This window comes from Megalops cyprinoides, chromosome 24, assembly GCF_013368585.1.
Source record: "Megalops cyprinoides isolate fMegCyp1 chromosome 24, fMegCyp1.pri, whole genome shotgun sequence".
Taxonomy (NCBI): Eukaryota; Metazoa; Chordata; class Actinopteri; order Elopiformes; family Megalopidae; genus Megalops; species Megalops cyprinoides.
The window spans coordinates 21,142,780-21,170,503 of NC_050606.1; the positions used below are offsets into that span (position 1 = coordinate 21,142,780).

At 43.8% G+C, this 27,724-nt stretch overlaps 2 protein-coding genes and 1 pseudogene across 2 annotated transcripts in view; 1 reads left to right on the plus strand and 2 right to left on the minus strand.

Annotated features, from left to right (window-relative positions):
* LOC118771122 (piezo-type mechanosensitive ion channel component 2-like) overlaps nt 1–13,496 on the plus strand; it is a 112,237-nt gene extending 98,741 nt beyond the window's left edge. The window contains exons 41-56 of the mRNA XM_036519006.1: nt 152–565; nt 2,529–2,787; nt 3,420–3,608; nt 3,999–4,251; nt 5,068–5,185; nt 5,515–5,662; nt 5,834–6,048; nt 7,522–7,680; nt 8,435–8,582; nt 9,265–9,453; nt 10,139–10,228; nt 10,682–10,851; nt 11,032–11,157; nt 11,280–11,359; nt 11,921–12,113; nt 13,231–13,496. Coding sequence (XP_036374899.1) covers nt 152–565; nt 2,529–2,787; nt 3,420–3,608; nt 3,999–4,251; nt 5,068–5,185; nt 5,515–5,662; nt 5,834–6,048; nt 7,522–7,680; nt 8,435–8,582; nt 9,265–9,453; nt 10,139–10,228; nt 10,682–10,851; nt 11,032–11,157; nt 11,280–11,359; nt 11,921–12,113; nt 13,231–13,483 — 3,004 coding nt within the window. The 3' untranslated portion in view covers nt 13,484–13,496. The remainder of the gene's footprint in view (nt 1–151; nt 566–2,528; nt 2,788–3,419; nt 3,609–3,998; nt 4,252–5,067; nt 5,186–5,514; nt 5,663–5,833; nt 6,049–7,521; nt 7,681–8,434; nt 8,583–9,264; nt 9,454–10,138; nt 10,229–10,681; nt 10,852–11,031; nt 11,158–11,279; nt 11,360–11,920; nt 12,114–13,230) is intronic.
* A 2,045-nt stretch (nt 13,497–15,541) lies between these two features.
* LOC118770946 lies at nt 15,542–17,963 on the minus strand (annotated as a pseudogene).
* A 1,594-nt stretch (nt 17,964–19,557) lies between these two features.
* On the minus strand, nt 19,558–26,984 carry LOC118771157 (gamma-soluble NSF attachment protein-like). The gene is made up of 12 exons (XM_036519054.1): nt 26,779–26,984; nt 25,642–25,709; nt 25,223–25,307; nt 24,686–24,703; nt 24,566–24,596; nt 24,154–24,263; nt 23,724–23,790; nt 23,395–23,465; nt 23,093–23,171; nt 22,586–22,665; nt 22,053–22,182; nt 19,558–21,889 (listed from the first exon to the last, which is right to left on the minus strand). The coding sequence occupies exons 1-12, from the start codon at nt 26,832–26,834 to the stop codon at nt 21,755–21,757; spliced, it is 930 nt and encodes a 309-aa protein (XP_036374947.1). The 5' UTR covers nt 26,835–26,984; the 3' UTR covers nt 19,558–21,754.
* Between the last annotated feature and the right edge of the window lie 740 nt (nt 26,985–27,724).

Genomic DNA, 27,724 nt, shown 5'->3' on the forward strand with positions numbered 1-27,724 from the left:
TATCCCCCTGGTAGTCGAGGAGAGAAGAAATGAGCTTTCAGTGCATTTAAATTGGTGCATGTAGCCTGAAGGGTCCCCTGTGCTAATCTGGAGAGGCAGGATGATGGCTGTCCCCCAGTGCTGACATGATCCTGTCCCCTCCCCCCGGCAGCGAGGCCACGCAGTGCATCATGCTGTACTCACGGCAGGGCACCACCGACACCATCGAGGAGGTGGAGGACGAGCAGGACCAGTGGGAAGAGACGGGGGACCAGGCGGCCGAAGGCCTCAAGCCCGGGGCAGAGAGCGAGGATGCTCAGGAGAGCCCCTCCGGGGGCAAGGACGTGGTGGGGGAGGGCTCGGCCCAGCCGGGGGCCTCGGACACCGACGGCCCCGCAGAAGGCGACCTGCCGCCCTCCTATAGCAAGGCCGTCAGCTTCGACCGCCTGTCTGCCACCTCTGACTCGGAGGACGACAAGCGGCTGATGGTCATGACCCCCGACGACAGCCGCTCGGACTACGCCGACGACTCCCTGCTGCCCTCCACCACGCTGGAGCTGACAGCCAGCGAGCTGCTTCTCAACAAGTCAGTCCCTGACTGCTGCTCATAGGACATCACCTTATAAACACACACCCATTTAAGCCTTTTCATTGGTAGACTGGTTCATTGGTTGATGGATTGATTGGTCGATTTCAATGATGTTCTACAAATGATTAACTGTCATACAGAAACTGTTTGGGCATCCAAAAATGGCATCTGTGCTGTTTGTCTTCTAGCCTGCAGATGGCAGTAAAATATGCCATACTGTGCCACTGTTGGACACAAAGAAACAAATCTTGAAACAAAGAAACATCTTGATTTCAGCCAGTTGCTGTTTATATGATTTATTTAAGATGAACAACCCCCAAAAACAGCTTAGCAAAGGACACACAAACCAAACTTAGAATGTAGTGAATCCAGAGCGCAGGCATTGACTGCATTCCAGGCTTTACTCAGAAAGACATGGGAGCAGTTTATGTCTTTCTATGGTGCAGAGAGGAGGAAGGAGGAGAAGTTACTGGCCAGCAGTAGCTGCTGCCATGCCTATGAGCAGGCCAAGTGTCTTCTGTGGTTCTGGAGCCCTCCTGTGACAGGAGCGGGCTCTATCCGTGGTTCTGCAGTATTCAAGTGAGTACACTCGGAGCTGTCCGTGGTTCTGTAGTCTTCCTGGGAGTAGATTCTGAGCTGTCTATTGTTCTGTAGTACTCCTGTGAGTAGATTCTGAGCTGTCCATGGCTTTGTAGTACTCCTGTGACTAGATTCTGAGCTGTCCATGGTTTTGTAGTACTCCTGTGAGTAGATTCTGAGCTGTCCCTGGTTTTGTAGTACTCCTATGAGTAGATTCTGAGCTGTCCATGGTTTTGTAGTACTCCTGTGAGTAGATTCTGAGCTGTCCGTGGTTTTGTAGTACTCCCGTGAGTAGATTCTGAGCTGTCCGTGGTTTTGTAGTACTCCTGTGAGTAGATTCTGAGCTGTCCATTGTTCTGTAGTACTCCGGTGAGTAGATTCTGAGCTGTCCGTGGTTTTGTAGTACTCCTGTGAGTAGATTCTGAGCTGTCCGTGGTTTTGTAGTACTCCCGTGAGTAGATTCTGAGCTGTCCGTGGTTTTGTAGTACTCCCGTGAGTAGATTCTGAGCTGTCCGTGGTTTTGTAGTACTCCTGTGAGTAGATTCTGAGCTGTCCGTGGTTTTGTAGTACTCCCGTGAGTAGATTCTGAGCTGTCCGTGGTTTTGTAGTACTCCCGTGAGTAGATTCTGAGCTGTCCGTGGTTTTGTAGTACTCCCGTGAGTAGATTCTGAGCTGTCCATTGTTCTGTAGTACTCCTGTGAGTAGATTCTGAGCTGTCCGTGGTTTTGTAGTACTCCTGTGAGTAGATTCTGAGCTGTCCGTGGTTTTGTAGTACTCCTGTGAGTAGATTCTGAGCTGTCCGTGGTTTTGTAGTGCTCCTGGGCGGAATGTCAGTGCTGCCCAAGTGAGTACAGCCAGTGCTGTCCAGGATCCTGCAGCACTCCTGGCTTGCTGAGACCCTTGAGGGTAGGGGGGGGGATTGGGGGGACAGGAGCTCGTGGGTCTTAAACAATGGAGCAACCCCCACCCATCCTGCCACCACAGGCCCGAAAGCATTCGCCATTTATTTTTCTGCTTCCATTTGACAAAAGTGTGCTGTGGTGGACAAACAGATGAAATCCATATACACAACATCTTATGCACTGTGACCTAAGCAGCATGTAAAAGTAGTTTTAAATGCTTTTAATGTCTTTTCTCCTTGACATGGACCTATTTTGGAATGGCCTTGTACTTGGCTCACCACTTTTTCTGGGCTCCTGGCCATCCTTGGCTGGTAACAAAGCTGGGATTGAACCGGGGACACAGAGCTCAGCACACACTCAAAGCTAATAACCAGCAAGCGACTCCGCACGAGATGCTTTTTAAATGTGTTAAAATGTGTAAGGGATGACAAACAGAACTCCTCCCGGTCTGTATGGTGACGCACCCCCCCTGTCCGCAGGATGTTCTACGACGAGGAGCTGGAAGGCTCCGAGAAGTTCTACAGCACGCAGCCCCAGCTGCTGCAGCTGTGCTATGCCCTCTACAACATGCTGGTGGCCCGCTCCGAGATGGTCTGCTACCTGGTCATCATCCTCAACCACATGATCTCGGCCTCCATCGCCACCCTCGTGCTGCCCATCCTCATCTTCCTGTGGGCCATGCTGTCCGTGCCGCGGCCAAGCAAGCGCTTCTGGATGACGGCCATCGTCTACACAGAGGTGCGCCGCCTGCGCGACCCTGATGTATAAGCACAGAGATACCTGGGTCCTCAGTAAACCATGTCATTCTTTTAAGTGGATGTGGTGTATATTTAGCTGTGGGAGAAACTGACTGATGAATACTTTAGATGAAACTGAAAGACTCCCAGATTACAGATATTTGAACCTTTGTAACTCTCACAATTATAGCAAGGGCACATTTTTAGCGTAAAGCATTTGTTTAGGGGCTGGTTAGTCAGTGCTGTGTACAAATTGCACATTTTCAGCTTGTTTACAAAATTATTCTTGTTTTATACATAAGAAATGATCCACTATGTGTATGTTTTTCCTGTTCAATGAGGGTTATTGTGTGTGTGTGTGTGTGTTTAAATAGGTCAGACGTGAGCTATGTAATTCTTTCTTGTACCAAGGGCAGCTGCCATACAATGATGTACCTTCTTAACAGTGTGGTAGTGCCCACACTTCAACAGGAATGAATGAAATAGATGTTCACATTAGGAAAGTCACATCCAGCAACTATGCAACACAATGAAGGGTAGAGGCTTCCCTCAGGTCCAAAAAACTGAATAGCAGTGTTTGTACTTATAAACCCTCATGATTCCAGCTAGTGCCTGTTCATCTTCCACTTCCAGGTCACCATCGTCATCAAGTACTTCTTCCAGTTCGGCTTCTTCCCTTTCAACCTGAGCCGGAATTTGGTGGTGGACAGGAAGAAGCCCTACCACCCACCCAACATCATTGGAGTGGAGAAGAAGGATGGCTACGTGCACTACGACCTGGTGCAGCTGCTCGCCCTGTTCTTCCACAGGTCTATCCTCAAGGTGCTTACATAAGAACACCTCACCTGCCCTGTTCATGTAGTGTTACAAAATGTTAAAAATCATACTCTTCCAGTCTGATATCCAGATGCATATGCTGTGACGACAATGTACTTATAAAAGCATTTAAACTGCTTGTTGTGATATGCTGCTCGCTGCGTAACTGCTTGGATTTTTTTACATGCTACAGTCATAGACCTGAGAACCACTGAAAAAGTCAGCTGAGTTTGACTAAAGCAAGGCCTATAACATGTGCCAACAACAACCCAAATCCTGGATTCAAACCCAAGACCTCCTGGTTACCCCCTCAGAAAAGCCAATCAATGCTGTGCTGCGTGGTCGGCCAGCAGGAGGCATGAGTCTTTTCTCTTTGTCTTTACTCAACCCCCCCAGTGTCACGGCCTGTGGGATGATGACGACCCCAGCGAGAAGCAGAAGAAAGCGGTAGGCAGGGATGACTCAAAAGACGAGCAGAAGGGGGCGGCGGAGGACCACAGGGGCTCCACTCACTCCCTGAAGTCTGTCAACCTGGCAACATCCCTGGAGTCAGTGCGTGTGCACATCTCCAAGCAGCAGGCCTACCAGCGGCGCAGGAGCTCTGGGGGCACCTCCCACCTGTCCCGCCGCTCATCCCGCTCCAAGAGAGGTGGGGACCGGGGGTGGGGTGCATGGGTCTGTAGGGAAATGCATTATGAGGAAACAGAGTGGCATAGGGGGAAGGAGCGTGGCTTGTAACCCAAACACCGCTGGCTCAGTTTCCAGGTGGGCCAGGGCTGTTGTGCCCTTTGCCAAAGTACTTAAGATGAATCACCTCACCTCACTGGATAAGGACGTCTGCTAAGCAACAGTCATGTACAAAAAATGTAATGGGTAATCAGGCTACCAGAGATGGCCACATTGTGGGGGGTAATTATACTCTCACAGAGAGAGAGAGAAAAAGAAGAGGGGCAGGGATATCTGTACCATGAAAATGAGCAGAACAAAATCTGGAACTATCAGCCTGCTTGCTAATGCATGTTAGCTTATACTTAGGAGCCATCACAAGGTAATTCATTTGAAATACTGTATGCTGAGGCAAATATATGATGATTCTGGAACATTAGTAGCTCTATATATGCATAGAATATCAATGAAATCTAAATATATTGTATTTGATGCAGTAAATTAACCAGACTGTGCCTGGTCGGTGATATACTGGTGATTTAAACATATATTCTCTCTATAGTGTACTGCAGTTCATATTAACACTCCTTGACTTTGAAAAACGTCTTTGTTTCTATAAACATTGAATGCTGAGTTTTCACTTTTCATTGTCATGAATGCATGAGGGAATAAAGTGGACGGATGACACCGTCATAACACCAAAGGCTGCATATTCCATTCTTACTGTGCTGTTTCTGAGCATGTTGAGCGAGGAAGCAGCGGACTGGTCAGTAATTCCCGTCGCCACGGTTTCCCGCAGAGAGCACAAGCACACGATACGGCAGCGAGGCGGGCGTCCAGCAGAAGAGCCGCAGAGAGTTGCTGCTGGAGAAGCTGAGAGAGCAGCTGATCAAGGCCAAGGCCTTTATCATCAGGAAGTGAGTGTGCTCTGAGGCCAAGGGCTGCCTCATGACTGCTTGCCTAATGACTGCTGACCAAGGAGGAGGAGGAGCATTCTCAGTAATCCTCATGTTTAGCAATGTTAATGAAGTAGCCATATGGTCAACACAGCAACGTCTGTTGGCAATTCTGTAAATTTTGCACCACAGGCCTTCAAGAGTGAACAAGGGATGGAGAAATAACATAAGACAAAATGAATGTTCTGTTTGGTTGACCGGTAGAGTAATTCATCTGTCAGTGTGCGTGCATGTTTGCAAGAAACCACAGCATGTTCCATGTTCATTCTCTCGGCGTGCCCCTCTTCTAGGACCCTGGACATCTACCTGCCCATTCGGCAGTTCTTCTACAACCTCATCCACCCTGAGTACAGCGCTGTCACTGATGTCTACGTGCTCATGTTCCTGGCCGACACCGTTGACTTCATCATCATTGTGTTCGGGTTTTGGGCTTTTGGGGTACCCTTCAGTTTTTCCTTTGCTCAAAATAACATGAAATTATTTCTCAGATATATATTTTTTATTGAAGTTAATCATTGTTTAAGAAGAATGCATTGAAGAATTTTTTTCTGAAGAAGTAAGCTTTCCTAATTAGAGTCAGCCATGTCATTTTTCCTGTTCTGCCAACAGAAACATTCAGCGGGTGCCGACATCACTTCCTCTCTGTCAGAGGACCAGGTGCCAGGGGCCTTCCTGGTCATGGTTTTGATCCAGTTTGGCACTATGGTGGTGGACCGTGCCTTGTACCTTAGGAAGACGGTTATGGGAAAAGTCATTTTTCAGGTCATCCTGGTCTTTGGAATTCATTTCTGGATGTTCTTCATTCTGCCAGGAGTCACAGAGAGGTACTGACACAAAGGCACCCAGCTTCCTTTCACATGACCCACTGTAACTCTAGCTGTAGGTGCCTGGTTGGAGTTGTGTTTTTTTTTTTTTTTTGCAGAACAAACTCACTGACGATGAAATATATTGTAATATTTTGAGAAATATGTAGCCATATGTATCAACGGTCCGTACACACTAAAATCGTGCTGAGCACTTTTCTACACATAAAACAGTACTTATGAAAAGATATTTGCCAGGAAAACATGCATGCACGCATGAAATTGGTAATTTGCAGATTGGCGACACCAAGAGGAACTAATGGTGATGCAAGTAAACGGATCTTGTGTCAATCACTGATGAGTGTTATCGCGCATACATTGGTCCATGTGAAATACTGGTTTAACTGTATACTGTGAACAATGTCAGGCATTATGGCAAAACTGTGACTGTCAATTTGGCATTATTATATTAGCATTGTAATTGGGCCTTGTAGTCAAAAAAAATTACATCACAGATCGCCATTTAACATTTACATCACAGTACAATTAACATCACAGATCGCCATGTGTAATCAAACATTTTTAATGAGTACTCCTATATAACAGGCTCATTTACAACGTATAAACTTAAAGCATTCACAATTAGTATGGCTGTGCTAGTGCTTTTAGAGGATATCGAGAATAACCTAATCCTCTTCCACTGTATGCACCTCTGGTGAAACTGCATTCATAGTAGTCACCACTTTGAGCCATTCTGCATTTTTTCGTCGATTTGAAATGCCGCTATAGTCTGGCCTCCAAAAAGGAAATTTTTTCTCCTCACCACCTCATCAACCATCACCTCTATCTCCGTGTCCGAATAATTTATTTTTTTATGTCCTGCCATTGATCCTTAACATCAATCTCTGCATTTCACTCAGATTTACCTGAGATCTTTATATGCTAATTTGACTAATTAAAGGCATGTCTCGGTCCATATTAGAACAATTGTGGGAGTGGACGTTTAGTACGTTCATGTACACATAATCTCATGCTAATTTGATTTACGCTCAGATTTATGAAGACAATTAGGCGTACGTGGTGTTTGATAACTCTGATGAAAAACCTCCGCACAAAAATCGTGGGATTGTGCGTACACATGGTCCTACAGCAAGTTGTACACAAAGATTGATACATATGGCCCATGGTGTTCAGTCCAAGAGTACATTGCTAACACCTTTAAAATACATTAATGCAAGGTAGAAATATATTACAATGTACCAAAAGGGCAATTATTTACATGTTTTCAATAGCTAAAAAACTAAAAATATATTCTCCTAAATGTATATGCTCAATATATTGTATAATTTATAATTTTTGTGTGAGTTTCTTGTTTATTGCTAAATCATGTATGCTTTGGAACTTATCAGGTTGAGTTTATGTAAGTGTTGTTTAACTCTCCAGTGCTCCTAAAAAGAGCTCTGTGTGAGTGAGGCATGTCCCTCCTTCCTCCAGGCGTTTCAGTCAGAACCGGGTGGCCCAGATCTGGTACTTTGTGAAGTGCATTTACTTTGGCCTGTCAGCCTATCAGATCCGCTGTGGCTACCCAACCCGTGTGCTGGGCAACTTTCTCACCAAGAGCTACAATTACGTCAATCTCTTCCTCTTCCAAGGGTGAGTGTGTTTAGGAGACCCCATTGGACCCCACTGCACAGATGCTGTAATATTTGTATGGTAAAAAAACAGTAAAAGTTAGTAAGTAATAAGTATATAATAACACATATATCTTGGAAGCCTTAGTTCATTCCACTCTAATTTTTTTCCTAAATACACATCTGATGTATAATACAATTACATTTACATTTATTCATTTCACAGATGCTGTTTAGACTTTAGAGAACAGTCAGTGCATCATAAGGAGCATGAAAGAGCATATCATTATTAAAAGACATATAAGCAGGCAACACAATCAGGTAAATGTGTATTCTTTTAGTGCTAGAATAAAGAATCCTGGTCTATACATACCTGACTTTGTGAGTGCAAAATGGTTTAAAGTGTTATGAGTGAAGTCCTCATTTGCAGAACCAAGGACCATCCTGAAAAAGTGTGTTTGTAGTGTGCAGTGGAAGATTGTCAGTGACCCAGGTGTTGTAATGGGAGCTCACTGGGGGTTGGGGAGTGAGAGGCATAATGAGTCTGATGAGACCTGGGTAATACCTCCTTAGAACACAAAAAAACTTGTCACCCTAATCATCATAAAATCTTGCATATATGAACTCAAGTTAATCCAGCCTTGATCTTCAGGGGTTTCTGGTTCAGTCCTTTTGGAGCAAATATTCAGCTCACCACTATTGTTCTAGAATGCTGTTCAGCAGCACGGGAGCAGGCGTGGCTGAACTGAAACCATGTGACTGCACCCACCCCTCAGGTTCCGCCTGGTGCCCTTCCTGACAGAACTGCGGGCGGTGATGGACTGGGTGTGGACCGACACCACCCTCAGCCTGTCCAGCTGGATCTGTGTGGAGGACATCTATGCCCACATCTTCATCCTCAAGTGCTGGAGGGAGTCGGAGAAGGTAAGAAGTGCCTAGAAGAAGGTCCTAGCACCTAAAGGCAGGATAGTAGTTAGATAGATAGATGCCTGTAGTTTCCCTTAGTCTCATGTTTGTCCACCGGTCCTCCTTCCTCTGATCAGCTTCAGCCTCTCATTTCTTTTTGCTTTGAAACACACAAATGGGGTTTATTCCTCACTGACTGCAGGGCTCTCCACAGAAGAATCATTTATAAGCTGCAATTGGATAGATGTGCTACTTGATAATCATAAGCCAAGCTGCTTATGATTTTTCAGTGGACAGCCCTGCAGCAGGCACAATGACTATAGCTAACAAGAAAGCGTGGTGTAATAAGGAGCAGGGCTTGCAACCCAGAGGTTGCCAGTTTGATTCCTTGCACGGGCACTGCTGTTGGGCAAGCTACATGTCCAAGAATTCCCTCAGTAAATATCCAGTTATAAATGGAAAACATGTTAAAATTTTTACCTGGAAATCTGGATAAGAGCATCTGCTAAGCAACTAAATGTAAATGTACTGGAGAGAGAGGGAATATGTGAGAGGGAGATAGAGAGAGAGGGAGATGGAGAGAGAGGGAGAATGTGAGAGAGAAACAGAGAGAGGGAGATAGAGGGAGGTGGAGAGAGAGAGGAAGATAGAGTAAATGGGCGGGGTCACTCAGCTGTCTGATGTGCCTTTCCGTGTGCAGAGGTACCCCCAGCCCCGCGGGCAGAAGAAGAAGAAGGTGGTGAAGTACGGCATGGGGGGCATGATCGTGGTGCTGCTCATCTGCATCGTCTGGTTTCCTCTCCTCTTCATGTCCCTGATCAAGTCTGTGGCTGGTGTGGTCAACAAGCCCATCGATGTGTCCGTTACAATCACCCTGGGCGGCTTCCAGGTGGGCACAGGTTCCTCCCATTGGACAGGGGAAATCTGAGAGGGCAGCTGGGTTCAATTTTTGCTTTTTTGCCTTTTTCCCCTTTTATGCAACTCTGTTTCAGGATCACCAGTTGTACATTAGGCTTCTCTCACTACGACAACCTCTACATTTACTCCGGAGCACTGAGACTAGACAAATGGAGTCCTTCGATATAGTCACAAGTAGCCAACAGCTATTTTTCACACTATAGCACACTGAACTACTCATAAGCCACCTGACTTTACTTTTGTAAGAAAATGAAACCCCCTAAAAGTACTTGACTGAATATATAAAACATCAGGTCAGTCTTTTTAAGAGTCACCTACCTGAGACATGCTTACCTTTTACTGACTAGCTTCCTCTGGGTTTCATTTTCGAAAACTTACAGACTTTCTGCCAGTACCTAAAAATTAGGTTGAAGCCCCATGCAGCAAAACAGTTCAACAACTGCAGAACATTCCTGAATTAGCCTTGAATTTTAGCCCCAGGAGCTTGTGCAGCTAGCACCAAGAGTATTTAAGTAACATAATAATTGTTAAGCCAAAACAGTAAGTGTTTAAGTAACATATTCCTTAACATAGCTGTTTGTTGTTGATGTCTAGTATGAATTTCTGTAATCATTTCTGGATTATTTTCCCTCATGTCTCGTATTGTATTTCCGCAGCCTATTTTCACTATGAGTGCACAGCAGAAACAGCTGGCAAATCTCACCAACAGGGAGTACGAAAATTTCAGGAAGTCCCACAAGGAACCGGTATGCACCCTCACTTTACTTCTGTTTCCCAGGAAACTTGTGGGAAAGATAAGAATGACCTGCGTACCAGCACATGTCTATGGAGCTATTCTGAGCATGCTGTCTTAAATAGGACCTAATATGCACTAGCACAATAGTGTGGCCATATTTATAGGGAATATCCAGTATTACACAACAAGATTGAAATCCCACAGATGGTATAGCTAGTATTTTGAGTACAGCAGGAATTATTCCTCCAAACAAGAGCAGGCCATAGCTAATGCAATTCTTTGATACTTTGATGCCTATGTTTAAGTATCTATCTATCTGGAAGCCATTCTGGCAGATGGCACAGCTGGTTTCGAACCTGGACTGCAGGATTCAGCTTACAGTCAGGCTTTTGCAGATGCAGCAGTGCGTTAGTTATGCGCTAATAACAGAGGAGCCCCCTTGCCTCTGTCCTCCCCTTCTCAGGCCGTCATGCAGTTCCTGGAGGCCTACACCTTTGAGGACGTCACCATCGCTGAACTGGAGGGCAACTCCAACTCCCTGTGGACCATCAGCCCCCCAAGCAGGAAGAAGCTGATAGAGCTGCTGGGCGGAGAGGAGCACTTCCTCATCACCATTTCCTGGAACATTCAGAGGTATGGCGTGGCCTGGCATAGCACGGCCAGGCATGAGGATGCCTGTCCAGGAAAGCCTCAGCCCTCACTCTTACAGCCTTGGCGAACATTCACTCTATGATTACTCCTGTGGCACGGTCTGGTCTCACGGTGGGACACAGAACTGCAGCTCATTACGCTCCGTTGTTCTTTTGCAATCAGGAACCTCTCTTTGGGTGCCAAGGCTGAGTTTGCAACAGAGAAGCACGTGACGGAGCTCAGTAAAGAAACGCGACAGGAGCTCAAAAAGTTGCTGAGTGAAGCAGACAGTACCAACACTAAGCCAGTGTGAGTGTGGAAATTGAGCTCCACAGGGTGGCGTTGGGGGGTGGGGGTGGGGTGGGAATTTTGGGGGGAATCTGTGCGCTGTGAATCTGCCCCGCCTCACACCATTTGGGTCTCTTTTGCAGAAAAATAGAAGGCATCTTTCCACGCTACATACGGGCTCCCAGTGACTCCAACGCTAAGCCCATTGAACAGTTCTACAAAGGTAGCATCTGCAAAACTTGTCTGCCCAACGTGCAGTTAGCAAACATTTGAAAAGCTTGGAAATGTTTCAGTTTGAAACATGCTTGTCACTGACAGGCATGGTTTAAATTTCTGTGCAGTGAGCTGCTACTGCTTACAGCTGTAGCAGTAGAATTGTGGGCTTAAAAAAATTCCAGTTGTTAGTCAAATTTTGTGTTCATAAGTTGTCTATGGAATCACTCAACTTTGATGTTCTGCAAGATCAGAAAACAACATTCAAACCAACTTATTGCTAAACAGTAACATTTTAATGAGAGCCCACACCACGGCAAACACAGAACCTATCTCACAGTGCATCCCATACTCACTTCACCAGTTCCATAATGCCGAACACAAGGCATTTTCAGGGCTTTTCATGCTGAGTGTCAATGTATGTATAAAACTAACATTTTGAATGTGATATGCATTCAAAAAACCTGTGAGCATTTCAGATACAATTTATATCTAAAGAAAAGTTCACTGATTTATGCTTATATCGTAAATACAGCCTTTGTCAGCACTGTTGAAAATCCTTGTTGTTCAGATTCGAATTTCGAGAATTTAAATCTGAGCCTGAGGAGAGACAACAACACTGGCCAGGTGCAGGAGTGGTGGATTGTCAACCAGACGAGCGCAGGCCGGATCACCAAGAAGGACCACAAGAGGGAGGGGCTGGAGCTCTACGTCTTCAGTGACCAAGTCAGTCCTCCCAGTCTGGGCTTCTTAGCGGGATACGGGTGAGTGTGCAGCAAACTCTAGCATTTCACTGGATAGGGTTTACATTTAATCCCAGCAGGATGGCAATGTCAGGATGTCAGGCATTACAGCAGACATCCTGGAAGGGCAGTCATCTCAGTGGATGCACTTTACATAACATTATTACCATTTAGCAGACGCTTTTATGCAGAGTGACTTGCATAGTTTATAATTCTTACATGTTGTCTTTTTATGCAGCTGGATATTTACTGAAGCAATTCTGGGTTAAGTACTTTACCCAAGGGTACAACAGAAGTGCCCCAGCAGGGAATCAAACTGGCAACTTTTCAGTCTTGAGTCCTCCTCCTTACCACTATTGCTACATTGCCACCCAGCTGTAGTTTAATCCCAGCAGGCTGGCCATGTCGAGCCTTATAGCAGATATCTCTGAAAAGGCAGTCATCTCAGCGTATACACTTGGTATATCCACTTGAGAAGTTTTTACATTTTTTGTTATGTCCTGTGCACTTATCAAAGAGATAAGGACATGATCCCAAGTAACTCAGTGGTCAAAGTGCCTGCCTTGAGATGAGGCAAGATGAGCCCAATAGCCAGAGTTCAATCCTAGTTGTGTTATCAGATGGCAATGACTGGGGGTTTATGGCACTGGAGCAAATTGGCTTCATTGAGTAGGGGCAGCGGTGGGTAAGTCAGCCAGGGTTTCCTTGCCTCACTATTCTCAGGCCCCCTGCAATTCATCTGGCACCTGCAAGTTGCTTGGGTGACATCAGCCTGGTATACAATCACCAATTCCAGATTAGGGTTGGAATCACTAATTTAGTGATGCCAACCAAGTGATATGATATTACCACACAATTGGTGAACTGGGGTTGCATAAAGAGGAAAAAGGGTGTCCTATTCAAATTTTCAATATGGCTCTTTCATTCTGACAATCTAATAATTCCCCAGTTTAATTGTCAGAGTAATCTGACCATCTGATAATCCCTCTTTACATTTGATCTTAATCTGATTATGTGATCATAGCCCAGAATCATAGCCCAAGCAGGGGCAAATGGTGGAGATCCTGGAAAGGCAAGAAAGATGCAGTGTGACCAAATCTCATGATAGGCCTGCTCTCTCCCCCCACTCCCCCTGCAGGATCATGGGCCTGTACGCCTCTGTGGTGCTGGTGATTGGGAAGTTTGTGCGCGAGTTCTTCAGCGGCATCTCCCACACCATCATGTTCGAGGAGCTGCCCTGCGTGGACCGCATCCTCAAGCTGTGCACCGACATCTTCCTGGTACGCGAGACGGGCGAGCTGGACCTGGAGGAGGACCTGTATGCCAAGCTCATCTTCCTCTACCGCTCCCCGGAGACCATGATCAAGTGGACCCGGGAAAAGACCCAGTGAGAAGCCCCCCCGGGGTCCAGGGCTGCGGGGGTCTGAGGCTGAAGAGGGAGCCGCCGGCACATGACGAGAAGCACAATCTGCTGGGCCATGGCTGCCCTCCCCTGTAGGCGGGTGGACCCAGCATTTCCCCACCGTCGCACTCTCCTCGGCCTGAGCCCCTCAGTGGACCTCTTCCCTTTGCTGTTTGCCTTACGTTGTTTTGCTCAGCATCTCCCTGAAAAAATCACAGCTGTCGGCTGGTTCGGTAAAGGCCTTCTTACTGACGGGACAACGCAAGGGCTTTGCACTGAGCCTGTCTGATCCGGCTCAGACTGCCCGCTCCCTCGAGCCACCTTGCTGAAAGACAGGCTGTTACTTGAAAGGATCCAGACTTTTTTGAGATCTAATCCTGGGAAAAAAACAGCTGCAGCAGAGTGAAAGACACTAGCCACTTTTTAAAGACCTTTTTTTCCTTTTCTTAAATCCTTTAAATTCTTCTGTTCCACAATAGGCTTTTGAAACATGGCCTTTGAAACATTCAACACAAATCACATGACAATCCTTACCTGCCTTAGTTTGTTTCTACAGTAAACTGAATGTCTACCAGATGTATTTCTCAGGAAAAGACATGAATCATCTCGCCAGGTTTTATTCAGCATTTCCACTTTTCTTTGTTGGACTATAGGTATTGTAAGGTCTAAGTGTTGATAAGGACATGAGTGTTTGTTGGTATAAACCTTGGTGAGTATTTGTCAGGATGAACTTCTTTGAAGATAAAGGTAATGGTACTGTGAGTCCTATAATTGATATGGGCCCCAATCTTTAATAGAACTGAACATCAATGAGGACCTGAGAATCGGTAGAGATGAATGTTGGTCAGGACATAAGTAGATACATCCGCACTCTGATGTCCTGTAGCATATATAGAAGACACTTTTTGTTTTTGGATTTCCAAAACCTTTTGAAGTCAATGTCTGACTTTCCAGCCAAAGTACTGCATCCACTAAAATCAACGAGTTGAGAGGGATAGCAAAACATTACGGTTTTTAAAATAACAAGAAAATTTTCTCTTCATGATGAATGAAGCTAGCCCCTTTAGTGTAGTCTGAATGAAAGGGAGTCCAAACTATGCATCAGAATACATTGTAGCATGAAAAAGAGCTAAATTATTGCTATGAAGCATTTTCATTCCATGTACATACATTTTTCTGGAAAAGAAATGTGAATATCACTTTGACTGTGTACCTTGTATGTTAAAAAGATATGTGGTGTAGTCATGGTCTATCACCTGAAAATAAAGCACATGTTGGAAAAGTTACATGCAAGGCAGTAGTTTTTTGGAGTGTTTTAACCTTTATAAAATTAGTCGGGTGTAGCGGAAGAGCTAAAAATATTACCACAGAGCAATCATCACCAGAGAGACTATGCTGTCTGTGTTCTGTCTTGGTCTCAGATGGGAAAATTCAGTCCAAATGTTATATACCCATAACTGAGTTTTCAACAGCAGTGGAACACAAACTTTTGTTAAGAGGTGGTATTGTACACACTCAAGGTTGGGAGAGTTATTTTGTACTCCAGTACAGGGGTATTACTTGCCAATTTACTGACTTGGAGGAATGTAATGTTGTAGTGAAACATTGTAAGATGCTAGACTAGGGCAGATCACCAGTGATGTTACCCGGGGTCATCAGATGTTTCGGGTCTTTCGAACATTTGACACCCTTGCCCAGGCGACCCAACTGAGGTTAATCAGACCTCAGCTTCCACCCTAGCAGCAATTGTCCATGAATCCACCCTCTTGATCCATATGCCACTTCGAGGCTCTCTCTGCAGCCTCTGTGCTGTTTCTGATGGCTCTCCTCTTTTTCTCTCCTGTGATCCCAAGTGCAGAGTAGGCCCTGCAGAGGGACTGCCGTGCAAAACCCCTGCACCCAACCTCAGCCATGTCTATGACAGTTGCTGACTAGACCATCATATTTCTCTCTTTTCCGCTCAAAGGCCTCCTCTATATGTTCCTGCCAAGGCAAAGTGAGCTCCAGCATGACTGTGGTCTTGGTTGCCTCTGACACCAGCACTATGTCAGGCCTGAGAGCGGTCTTGGCAACATGCTGCGGGAACTTGAGTTGCCGTCCCAAGTCCACCAGCAGCTGCCAGTCCTGAGATGTGTTGAAGAGCCACTTTAGATGTTCTTATCAGCTTCTCTCCGGCCTTAATGAGGCTGGTTCCCAGTCCTGCTCTTCCCCTGGCCACTGCCCCCACCAGGAGTCCACGGCGCAGTCACCACTCTGCCTGGTCCACTACAGCCTCTGCTCTCCACCTCCTGCCAGTCCTGACTGTTACTCCTGCACCAGAGACCTTTGGATCGACTGACTCACGGTGTTGTAGCACCTCCCTAGCATGCAAAACCTTGAACTCCTCCTTAATGGACTTCAGGGGGATCCTAAGTTTGCAGGTGTTTCCGTATAGGGCATTGCTGCTCAGGCTTCTCGGCAGACCCAACCATCTCGAGTAGTGGCTGACCCTCCTCTCTAAGTCAGCAATGGTGGAGATCGGGAACTCATAGATGAGCAGTGGCCACACGATCCTTGGCAAAATCCCATGCTGGTAGATCCATGCCTTAAATCTTCCTGGGATGCCTGTCTTGTCCACCTCCTTCAGCCACCCATCCAGCTCCTCACATGTACTCTTCACTGATGTTGTATCCTTGAGGCTGCTGTTGAACGTCTTCCCCAAACTCTTCACTGGCTTCTCAGAAATGGTTGGGATTGGTCTGTCTGAGATGGAGAAATTGAATCTGTCCATGACTCGGCCTTTTTTTCAGAACCAAGGGTCTTGATTTCTCAGGCTTGAATGTCATTCTGGCCCATCCCATCAGCCTCTCCAACCTCTTCAGGATCCATTTAGCTCCAGGCACTCACTCAGTGGTCACTGCTAGATCGTCCATGAAGGCCCAGATTGGTGGCTGGCGAATCCCAGTCCTGGACTTGGGCCCGTCTGTGCCACTCTGATGTTGATGACCCTAGGGTTGGGAACCGAAACTTGGTTCCAAATTAGAACCAAATCCAAAATGCCAAGTACCAGCTAGGCTACCTGTAAAAAAATTGTTCCTAAATGCGATAACCCTTTATTATTGCAAACAAAGGCTACATATCTGCAAGGACGTACGTAGCTATATGCCAATGCTTGTCTACGTGACTACGTCGCGCATCAACACAACAGCATGTCCATTTGTTTAGCCCTTTCGCACGTACGGTCACACCGGTGTGATTAGCCGTTTAGCACATATGCTAAAACCGGTGCGATTAGAACACTAGACTGGAAAAATTCTAGCTAATAGTAGCTTTGAGGAAACAGCGATTTAACGTTAAAAAATATAGCAAATGCTAACTGAAAATTATGAGAAGTTTAATAACGCTGATGAAAACATAATGAACCATGTAACATATCTGACCAAACATGTAAGGCAGCACAGCGTCGATCTGAAAGACTGTACAGTGTTGCGATAAACAAGAATAAGCAGCATTGGAATCGGAATCAATAAAATTCAAACAATACCCAACCCTAAGTATAATCCCTATTACATTTGCTTGTCTTGATGGTTACAATCTGGACAAGGTGTTTATTTGTTGATAGTGGGGATAGTGTGTGATGTACTTGACTAGTAAAATATAGGACAAATAAAGATGCATGTGTTACCAGAACACTAAAATAGTCTCTCCAAAACAACTAGCAGTTAGTTTAATTAACTGCTCTAGATTGATCTTTATCGATTATTTAGGATTTTTCCTAATGGTGTCTCTCCAAAGTCTCAGACTTTCGAGAAATCGGTCAGTTGCTTCGCTACTAGTGGTGTAACGGACCATAGTTGATCCGTTTAGGTTTAAAGCTGCGTTTTAACCGAACGCGAAGCGAACTTTACGAGCGACGCAAGTGCATGAAAAATCAATGGCAGGAGGCGAATGGGCAGAGTTAATGGCAAAACTGCGAGCGACACGAAATGGGTGAAATGAGCGTTCGCAACAGTTCGCTTGAGTTAAAAAATGTTCAACTCGAGCGAAAATTTTGTCTCCGCCTGCCCTAGGAGTTGCTTGCTGAACCTGAAGGGGTTGTTGATGAAGGCGGTCTGCTTCCTAACTCTTTCCTTCCTTCTCCTGCGGTGTTACTCAGTTCTGTGCATGGTTAAAAGCCTCTTCCTGAGCATAGCTTGGAGTTCTGCAAGTGTTGCCCGTTCCTCTTCCCTTGCAGCCTTGTGCCATTTCTTCAAGGCTTTCAACTCCTTCCTGATGTTGTGGATTTTGGCTGTCCTCTGGTTCTTCAAGTACGGTTACTTGACTCCTCCTTCCTCCTTTTCACCAAACCTCTCAGCTGCTATGCTCACAATGATGGTCATCATAGTGTTCAGCCTCCTCTCCACATCCCCTTTAGCTGTTGCTTCCAGCACCACTACTTCCTCGTCAAACTTCTGCCATTCAGCTGTCTTGCTGGCTTGAGGCCATCTCATCCTTCTTGTCTTGGACTGCTTGGTTGATGGGACTGTTTGCACCACACGGAGGCTCTGGCCTCTGTGGGTGCTTCCTGGCTTGGCTCCTCCTCTGTCTTACCAGTTTCCTGAGCTGTGTATCGTGGTGCTTGCAATCCCTCCTTGCACTTCATCCTCGCCAGATGGATCTTTAGGGGTCTCTCGTTCTTACAAATCTGGCCGCAAGAACACTCTATCGTGGTCGTTAACCTTGTAGCTGTCCAGTTGAAGTGGTCAACCCCCCCCCCCCCCCCCCCCCCCCCCCCCCGCTAGCCCACACCACCCCAGGTCTGCTATCTTTCTGAGCTGTCATCTGTCTTTCCAGTTGGCACAAATTTCTTCTTGGTTGTCAGCTATCCTGTTCCTGGTAGACACTGGTTGTTCCAGAGTAACAGTTGTAGTAACAATGGAATATTACTAACTCAATGGCAACAAGAGCCACCTATGTTAATAACACTGATATATTTGGTATACCAAATAACCAGATATTGGTAACCAGATCATTACCAACACTAAAGTAGTAACATTTTTCTGACTTTTCCTTAAGGGCATATGAAAACAAGGCCCATATTATTATTTCTAGACCAAAGGTTAGAGATTTTAACATATTTATGAGTTCTGTGACATGTGTTACACTGAGTTGCTTATGCTTTTGAAAACATGACCTTTCATTTGGCCTTTGATTTGCCTGTGCACGTAATTGTGATGACCTCACCAATCTCCTCAATTGTTTCAATGGGTTCTGGTTCAACAGAGCAGGAAAGATTCCAGTGCAGTAAAGTGCAGAGTTCAGTATTTTAACAGCTTATACATTATGTATGGTATTATAATGAATGCTCCTTTGAAATACAACTCACTCTCATATATACAAAGGTAGACAACATGACACAAAGCATCACATGTTGTTGTCTTCTCTGAATAGTAAAGACAATCATCTGCCTTCAGTGAACCTAATAATTTACCCAAATATCAAAGGTTCAAACTGAACAAAAACTAGAATCTCTTCTCACACATCAGGGTCAGGCTCACTTTGCTTCCGAAAGCATCATTTAATATCTGGGTAAATCTGCATGGACTTCACATTGCAGCGAGGACCACATATTAAATATATTAAACTTTGATCCATTCACTGTAAAACAAACCTGTTATTCACCTTTTTTGATAGCTATGTGGTTACCAAAGAATTAATTAAATTAAAAAATTAAATGTAAATGTAATTACATGTCCACAATAGATCCAATTAAGAGGTACTTTGTAAAGTAGCCACTGTGTATTGACATATGGTTATTGATCTTATCAAAGCTCTAGTCACAGGAGTTACCTGTAAAGACAAGATGTGCCACACAATTAGATATAAAAGCAAAAACATGTGTCATTTTAAACACCAGTACTTACCAAGTATCACCAAGTACTTAGCAAATCATTTAAAACATTACAAAGCAAAATTAATATGCCATTTCACAAATAAAGATCTCTATGAAATATGTATGTAATTTGCAACAATGTAGTGTAATTAAGTTTTATAACTGAAATGCATAATTTCACTGAATGACAGAGAAGACATGAATTTGTCCTACTGTTTTATTTTATTTTAGAGTGTGGTAACAATAAATCTTTTAATTGCACAGATCACATTTCATGGGATAAACAAAGTCACAGGAGCATTCGGGAATACTTAACAAAAAAATCACTAAAGACATCACATTACAGCAGTGTTTGGCTGTGCTATATTCTCACTGGGCAAGAGTGACAGTGACAGGCATCATCCAAATGGCCATAACCCACATAGCTGATGTAGGAAGAGCTTATATTACTTTCACAAACAGGATATTAAGCAGTATACAATTATGATAATCACATGTACAACCTGACAGAATGTACAACCATATCATGGAAATTTACAGTTAACTAAACCATAAACAGAAAAACAAAATTAAATATGTACACGTAACACAACAGAAAAACCTTATTGCTGTGCTTTCACTAAAGGGATGTTGCTGGCTAGCTCTGAAGGAGAAGACCACAGTCAAGCCAAGGGTTATTTTCGAAATTCTTCCACATATTAATCAAGTAGACATGACCGCTAAATACAATAGCTTGTATTCATTCTCATACAATGAAAATAAAGCAGTAAAAAAATATGGAATTTCAAGTGTTATACACCACAACTGTGGGCTGGTACAAATCAACAGAAATAAAATACTTAAGCCAGAAAACAGCTCTTCATATGGTGGCAAACCGCAACATACCAGCTACTGTGGATAGTGATAAAATAAAAACATAAAAATTTGTATTTCAAACAGTAAACAGAAACCCCTGCTGGTGAGATGCTGTGTTTGGTGAGAGGGAAGGATTAAAAATATTTTTTTGATATCTGATATCTTGGTTCCAGTATCTGAGTGTATTCCCTTCTCTGGCCTGTCAGACTGTCTGTTTTGCTGGGCATTCAAATCCCTTAACACTGCAGTTACTGCAAATGGGTGTGAACCAGAGCAACAGCTGCAGCTTACTTAAATATCAGCCCTCATTTTAAAGAAAACACAGAGAATTAAACACAGATTAGCAGCTTTGGTTATCACTTCCACACTCAACACTTTGGAAGTAAATCCCATACTCAAACAGGCTGATATACAGGCATGGCATTTTTCTGCGTGCTAGTTTAGCTGGTTGAGTGCAGGAGAATCTTGCCGTCATCACAGTAGTTGCATTGTGTAGGGGTGAGCTATGTGAATGAATTTAGTGTTTTGAGACATGATTTTTCATCCCTTTTATTCTTTGATGTTATTTGTAGTGTTAACCACTCCACCCCCACAATGCCCCACAGTTTTAATACCACTGCACCTGACACCGTTGTGAGTAAGATGAATTGAGGCTGCCTACACGTGATTAAAGGGATTCTTCTGTGGACCTGCTACACACATGTATGTGTAACCATCTCTCCTTAACGGGGTATCGACCTCATTCATCCATGCAGCTTCCAGGACAATGACCACATTATGCCACCTTGTTACTTTTATTGTACGTACACCGGTGTGTTATTCATGCCATTACTACTCCGGCAGTATGTTTACGTTTTGGTCCTCCTCAAACTCCACTGATAATACTGTCAATAAATTACTCCAATATATTACGTAAATCTATATACTCTTCTCTCTGACACACTTAGAAACAAGACTGATCACCACTACTAAAATAAATAACAATACTTAAATGCCTAATACATTACAGACGCCTTCATGAACCACACTGCACTCCATAGTAAGGTATCCTGCATCCAAAACTGTCTTCTATTAAATATAGTGTGTACATATGAACTAAGCTTTTACATATACATCATCAAATTCCTTAAATAACTTTTTAACATTTTTACACAGGCAGGAAAGGTATTATATAGAAGCTTCGACTCATGTTTGCCGAGTGAAGTTATTTTTTATATATATATACACAACACTGGGTCTACCTTACAGAATACATTTTACCATTTTTGATAACTTTATTTTATTAGAGAAAACAGCCAGAACTGAAGAGGAAGTGCAGATATGGAATACCATATTCCACAGAGGGTGAGACCTTTGAAAGCACAACTACATGAAAATAATGCTTGGTTATGCTTCTATCACAGAGCCTCGTAGTTGCTTAGGACAGATTTTTGTTGGGACAGGGGACGTTAAGGACCCAAAGGACCCCTGAATGAGAGGAGAGCCGACCTGATATGAACCCGCGCCTCACCAAGGAAATGCACAGAGAAAGGAGGGGGTCTGGGGTGCAAGGGGCTAACACAGCCCCCCCTCGTAGTCATCATCCTCTTCGGCTGGCTGTGCCCCTCCACTGCCCCCTTGAGGGGCGGTGGGGGATTTCTTCTTCTTTCCTCCTCCAGGGACTTTGAGGGTCACCGCTAACTTAGCATACTGTGAGAATAGAGGAGCAGACCAAATTAGCGTTGTGACCTTAACATAAATGACTAACAAGTACAAATACAACCAGAATTCATTTTAGTTCAATTATCTAGTGATTACAGTGTTAATACATCAGTACATCAATACGTGTTTCTCAGCTGACTGTTCCACTCACGTCATTGTCCATGTATTTGAGAAGAGGCGAGTTACAGACACGGTACACTTGGTCCTCATCTTGTTCATCATACCCCTGCAGCAGCTGCTCTAGAGCAATGCAGTCTTCACTCCCACTAAATCCTGGGATGCTGGAAGAATGGACAAAAAAAAACATTCACATCGCCATCAAAGAGCCAGTCTTCTCCTATGATGGGAGAGGAAACAGCAATACTCTATTAGAACATGTGTCACGCAGTTAGACTTGTGCTAATGACTCATTAAAGGGAACCTTGGCCTGTTTACCTTTACATCATGTTTAAATGTTAATGTCTAAATGGAATTTACATTTTTTTACATTACAAGTCTTCTGAAAATCAATAACTCTTATCATCATTTACAAAGAGAGCACCAATTAAGTGGGCTTTACGATGGGCCTTGCTGATTCATAAATGCTTGATGTTAGCAAACAAATACTTTCCCTGGGTTCATGTCTGTACTGTCTGTTCTGCTCACATAAGGATCTCTAGTAAAAGGTTGTGTGAACCTCTGTACCTGTAACTTTCTCGGACACATTTGTCAGCTGCAACAAAGTCGCTTCTGTGAAGGTGGACCAGCACCTGTGCAATGGTTTTCTGCAATAAATCATACAAGAACTGAAATCCTCCACTCACCTCAACGGGAGTAACAGTCTCCATACAGCAGACAGAAGGACATGTCAATGCTAAAAGCAGTGATATCATCATGTGAGTAAGTGTGTGCTTGCAGCGATGTCATTAATTGAAAGAGTATGTGCTTATAGTGATGTCATTATGTGAAGGAGTATGTGCTGACAGTGATGTCATTATGTGAACAAGTTTGTGGTTATAGTGGTGTCATGTCAATGAGTGTGAGCTTACACGTCTGCCAGCCCATTATTTCACAACACCCGAGCCTTCACTGACTATATCAGATAACTCTGTTTCATTAGGCCTGAACTCAAGTTATATCAAGTCAAATCAGACTGTAATAATCAGAAAACCCCAATACATTCTCTGATCAGTTTCGTTGAGTGGGACATACCTTAAAGCAGGTGGGGTAGTTCTCTATCTCTTTGTACATGTTCTTTTCTTTCTGAATGGATGCTGCTGCCTCATCCAGCCTAACAGAAGACAAGTTGCAGTCACCAAGGAGTACAGAGTGTCTGTGTACACGTATGAGCATGTGTTTGTGTGTGTACGTACAGTATGTATGTGTGTGTGGGTATGACTGCATGATTGCACATGTCTGTGTGTGTGTGTGTATGCCACATGTATTAGGAATGACCCCTGGAAGAAAGTCTGAACACTGCAGAGAACCAGAAGATGAACACATCATTGATCTACCTCCGCAGCCTGACCAGCAGTCTTGAGGCCTTGCCCAGGAGCTCAGCTGCCTGCCGTAGACGGTCCTCGTTCTGCGCAGACGCACGCACGCGCACACACACACACATACACACACACACAATCAATCAATACTCAGACCGCCTACTGAATGCTCTTCCATTACCACAAATAGGGCCATAGCCATGGCCATTTAATTACATCTATTATATTGTGGTCACTTAATTTGCTGGATGAAACAAACTACTTGATGGAAGAACACATACTGCAGCTGTAATTACCACTGTCTTTGATTCTTTCATTTACAGTTTATTAATGCAGCATCCACCCACCTCAAACACTGAAGCGGCCTTCTGGTAGAGATCCACAGCCTTCTCTACATTCATGGGCTCTATAAGCCTGAGAGAAAGGACGAAAGAGACATTACCCAACCAGGGTCTGACATTCTTCAGCCTTAAAGGCACCTAACACTGCTCTATGACAAAATAAAATGAAAGGAGAGTGACTGGTTGGTTCCAACAGGAATTTAGAAATCTACATCACAATGGCCAGGGCTTGAATATATGCTTGGTACGGTCAACTAAACACTTCCCCTGGAGCTACAAGTTAAATGATAAATGTAGAGTAAAACTGAGATTTTTGTCAGACCAATGTCCCCAAAGTGCCCTTTGGCAGCCTGTCCTAAGGGGATGACACCATAGAGGACGATGTCATAATCTGACAGAGGGAATCATCAAGTGGGACATCATGACGCAAACGTACTTTCCAGCCCGGTCCAGCGCCATTGCGGCTGTGTCTGGGGTGCCGTTCTCCACGTACATCATGCTGGCTTTCTCAATGTACTGAATGGCTTCATTCATCTTCTTCATGTCCTGCAGAAAACCCAGTGATAAAGGTCACGTCACCAGATGCTACAAAGAGAGGGCCTCTATTGACATGCTATTGGCCCCGAAGTTCAAAGCCTGAATATTACTGGCTGGGAGGAACTCTGGTGGAAGGACTGTTGAGTAAAACAACTCCCAGCATTTACTCTCTTACACAGAAATGCCAGCATAAAATGCCTGCCCTATGTTGCAGACCTTCCAGTCACAGATACATTTACATGTCAACATATTCAGACACGTCTGACTGGATGGTGCTAAACTCAAAATTAAATGTCAGTCATACAACTTACCTTCAGCATCATACCTGCTTGCTCAAGCGCTCTGCAAGAGAAAACAATGTCTTAAAACATGTAACAACCAGCACAAAGCACTTATATTGTGTGACTGATGTATAAAAATCCCATACTTACTTTGCAGCATGGAATAGACTATGAATAAAGTTAAGTACATAACAAGCACAAACAAACTGCACCAAATGCAAACCCTGACTCAGCTTCTAAAGAGAATTAACCTTTTGTGTGCTATTAATTTAAGTATTCACTGTATTTAACTTGAGTGGACAAGTGGCCTGCTTCGCAAGTAATCACATATTGATGGACACTGCTGTAAAGGAAGCAGAAATCTGGCAAAAATCAGATTTTACAGAGACCTTCAGCACCAGTTTTCCCACTGGGGTTGTTACATTTTTGGACCAATGATTCTCTGACCTCCAAACTACATTCAGCATTGGGTGAAAGCTGTGTAATCTACAGCGTGACTAATCCTAGTAGGTTCATGGTCACAGCCACTGGTATATTCTTATTTGTCACACATAGCTACTGTATCATAGCTAATGGTACACTGTGTGTCCACTGTGGGCAGTAATCTAACCCTGATTCACAATAAAACAGAGCTCTGTTAGTCGCTGCTCAGACCACTGCGGTTACATTAAGCACACAGAAGGATACGCTTTGTTTTCAGTGTGGTATTCGGCTTCCTTCAGGTACGCATCCTTTGCCTGCTCAAACTGTTTGGCGTTTTTAAAAGCCACAGCTGGAGAGAGAGAGAAACAGTAACAGACACAGTATGTTCAGCTTATTGGCTTCTACTTACATATTAACTGGTGTAGCATCTATGTCGTGCAAATACAGTGCATTGAATGTTTTACCAACAGAATCTGCACAGGTCAACATGTACGATGAAAATTATTAACGATGTGTAACGGCAAGGACACCTGGTGGCCACAAGCGGTCATTACAGTCAGAGGATTACAACCCTAACTGTTGCTGTAATGAAACAGATTATGGTTCCTATCCACTTCTGGGTGTAAACATTGTGAGCAGGCTATTTAATGTCTTTAATGTCACCGAGGTGGATCCATCCTTACCCGCTTTTGCGTATTCTGATGCAGCGCTATCATAGTCCGGTTTCCACTTTGTTAAACTTGTCTTTAAACTGCAATACATACAATCAAAAAAAAGTCAGGATGAGACATTGTCCTGTAAGCATGGAGTCCAGTAAACAAACCAACACATCGAATGAAGATGACTGAAACATAAATTTGGGTGGTTTAGAGGTGCCATTAAGACACTGTTGATTTCACTGTGAGACTGTATTTGCGTTTGCATTTCACAAGCGTAAACATGTCAACGCTGGGGATGTGAAAAAGCACGATCTCTAATTACAATCTGTAATTGGCGATAAAGAGATGTGCTTCAGTAGGAAAGGCTCAATTGCGGTTTAGGGCACAGTATAGCTAGAGACCAAAAACAATATTAGCCACCAAGCGAGCCAGAGACCCAGCCTTGTGCATCTTTGCAGGTAACGTTAATTTAGTAAATTAGCGAACAAAATATAGAATCCTATTCCGAGTAGAAAATGACAATAATGGTACAAAAACTACCTAGTGGATATGCATCAGGCAATATGTTTTCTTGTCCACAATTAAATAACGTTAACGTTACCTAACACATCCCAATTAAATAACCACTACTGTCATACTTTGCAAATAACGGTAATACATGAGCATCATCTCAAACTAGCTGCAGATCTTCTCACAGCGGACAAATCAGACAACTATCTTGCCATTTATTCAGTTAGGATAACCTAACACGATAACTCAATTAGTTTTTCTAGATAGCTAAAAAAAAAAAACTCAGAACTGACGATGTATAAAAAGAATCAATCAAACGGCGACCATGTTCAACTAGCCAGCTGCTAACCCCTAGCTTTTCTAAATGAAAACCCACAGCCAGCAAGATAAATATATTTAGGATGCCATATAGCTGATGTATTCTGGATTTACAGTGTTTCCTAAATCATTGTTTGCTAATTATCTACTGTTAATGCTAACACTGATTTAAAAGCTAACTATCTCTCCGTTCCATGCGTGTTAACTACCCAAAGATAGCTTGCTAGCTAGGTACCGTTAGCTATTTAAGCACCGTTAGCTACCTAGCTAACGTCAGTTCATTTCACGCGACTGATGAAATACAAAAACAGCGGAGGTTTTCCTTCACGTTACCATTTCTCTGCTTTGGCGATATGTTCGTGAGCTTCGTTTATTTTCTGAGCAGCCATGGTGCCGTGGTAGACCTTAGATTTTGCACAAGTCAAAAAAAAAAAACGCAAGCGCTGAAAACAGAAATAATGTTGAACAGCAAATACAATTCCCCAGGATATATCTTAGCAGATTATCCTGTTTGGAAGACCTGCGCTCGTCATTCACTACGGGTGCTGCAATGCGCCAGTCTTGCGTTTCTCGTTGTTGTTTTCCAACATGGTCGTCTTTCGGGACAGGGAAATAATACATCATTTAATATATTAATGCAAAAAAAAAAACTACATTAATCTACTTTGAGAAAAACCTGAATCAATATGGAGACTCTCTGAAGTTTTGCACTTACTCTCAAGAGAAATATATTTTTATATAATATGCACATCTGTTCTCCTGTGCTGGAAGTCGTTCGATAAGACCGTCTGCTAAATGAATGCAAATATAACGATACAGGTGTAATTGTTACAGCAAATTGCATTCAAGAAGCCTTATAAGATTCAGCGATCAGGTAGTACACCAGCCGTACACCCTTGAGAAAAGAACTTAAACTTAAAATTGCCTCAGTAAACGCCATTAAGATACATCACTGTATAACATGGAAACATCTGTGAACTACACAAGTTCCCCCATGTAAAGATTTCTCTTAAGCAAATAAAACTTGTCCACCTCCCAGCAATACAGTGAAACAGAAAATTAGTGTACTCAGAACTGATCTTAACACAAATTACACCCTGCATATTTAATTAAATAAAAAAGTAACTTTTCCAATCCTAAACAAAACTGCCCCTTGCTAATGTCCCTCTATTCAACTTCATTGTCTTCTTCAACCAGTTGTGCTCTCTCCCTAATTGAGAAAATGTGAGCAGCTAAAGAAACCCTAGAAAATGACCTAGACTGTGGACATCTGGAATGT

Excerpts from the sequence above, each read along its gene's own strand:
- LOC118771157 (XM_036519054.1), bottom strand. The coding sequence starts at position 26,834 with ATGGCTGCTCAGAAAATAAACGAAGCTCACGAACATATCGCCAAAGCA. Across the intron at positions 22,666-23,092 it reads ACTACCCCACCTGCTTTAAG|AAAACCATTGCACAGGTGCT; the intron begins GTATGTCCCACT and ends GATTTATTGCAG. Across the intron at positions 21,890-22,052 it reads TCAAATACATGGACAATGAC|TATGCTAAGTTAGCGGTGAC; the intron begins GTGAGTGGAACA and ends CTATTCTCACAG.